General features: G+C 41.9%; 1 protein-coding gene across 1 annotated transcript in view; it reads left to right on the forward strand.

Annotated features, from left to right (window-relative positions):
- LOC106524108 (glypican-5) overlaps positions 1–1,375 on the forward strand; it is an 81,086-nt gene that overhangs the window by 16,261 nt on the left and 63,450 nt on the right. Inside the window, exon 3 of the mRNA XM_014017771.1 lies at positions 169–716. Coding sequence (XP_013873225.1) covers positions 169–716 — 548 coding nt within the window. The remainder of the gene's footprint in view (positions 1–168; positions 717–1,375) is intronic.

The raw sequence follows: 1,375 nt of genomic DNA on the forward strand, positions 1-1,375 counted from the left end.
ACATTGGTGAATGCCACAAATTCTCCTAAATCACTCGTACGCACAACTTAAGAACAAATCTGTGCGTACGAACGGTTCTTGCATGAGGTCCAATGACCAAAGGTCACACTGAGCGAGGATGTTTTGCACAAGTTCTGACTCATTACTTTGTCTTTTCTGATGTTCCAGAGACCTTCGAGTCACTTGTGTCCTTCACGTCCAACCTGACCAGCACTCTGTTCGACAGTGCCTACTCCGCTCTGGCATCCGATTGCCGCCCCCTTGTGTTTCAGCTGTTCACCGGCGTCCAACGCCACCTTTCAGGACATGCTAATTTGTCTCTGGACAACACGGTTCGTCAGTTCTACAACGACCTTTTCCCGCTGGTCTATCGCCGCCTGCTCAATCCCGGGATCGGCCACACGTCAGCAGTATCCCAGTCTTCCTATTCCACCGATCACGACGACTGTCTGCGGATGACACAGCAGGACATCAGCCCATTCGGGACCCATCCTCACCTCCTCGTCAGCAGCCTGTCCCGTGCGCTCGGCCCCGGTCGAGCACTGAGCCGGTTGTTGAGGCTGGCTGGAGAGGTCGTGAATTCGACCGAGAGGGCGGCGTTATCCAGAGAGTGTGGACGGGGGTTAGTGAAGATGCAGTACTGTTCCCACTGCAGAGGACTGACTTTCATACGGCCCTGTACTGGACTGTGTGTCAATATCATGAGAGGATGCCTGGTACGTCTCTGAATACTTCGATGCATTTTGGCATACAGCCTTTTATTTTTGTTAAAGCTTTAAAGACAGACTGGAGCAGAGTTTAGTATTGGTAGTAAAGAAGGTACGTTATAAGGCAGGGGTTCTTAACCTTTTTGACCTTCGGGGCCCAATTTGTTGAACATAAAGTGGCACGAGGCCCAGTCAGACATTACCAATATATGGATCAAAATGATAATTATTCTAAATCTTGGTTGAAATTTTATTGTATTTACATTATAACTAAATTAAATACACTTAACATTTTAAAAGTAAAACTCCTGTGAAATAATCACAAGACATGATTATGACAAACATTTTTATATTGTAACCTGCCCATAACAATTATTTGAACAAATACAAAGATCAGTCAACAGACCACTCAGGTTTATCAACACAAATTTATATCTATTTTTAACATAAACAACAGCAAAAATAAACAATTCAATAAATAAAACTGTGGGCATAAAATAAATAAATGAAAAATGTTCAAATGTTTTAAATATAAAAAACTTTAAAAATAAATTTTAAAGTACAAATGAAAATATAGCCTTTTTAATCTTTTGCATGGTAGAACCAGAAGTTGCTCTTCATATTAGTGACAAACAATAGGAACAACAGCTTTTTGACAAGTTTAAAGT

Source organism: Austrofundulus limnaeus, unplaced genomic scaffold, assembly GCF_001266775.1.
Source record: "Austrofundulus limnaeus strain Quisiro unplaced genomic scaffold, Austrofundulus_limnaeus-1.0 Scaffold176, whole genome shotgun sequence".
Taxonomy (NCBI): Eukaryota; Metazoa; Chordata; class Actinopteri; order Cyprinodontiformes; family Rivulidae; genus Austrofundulus; species Austrofundulus limnaeus.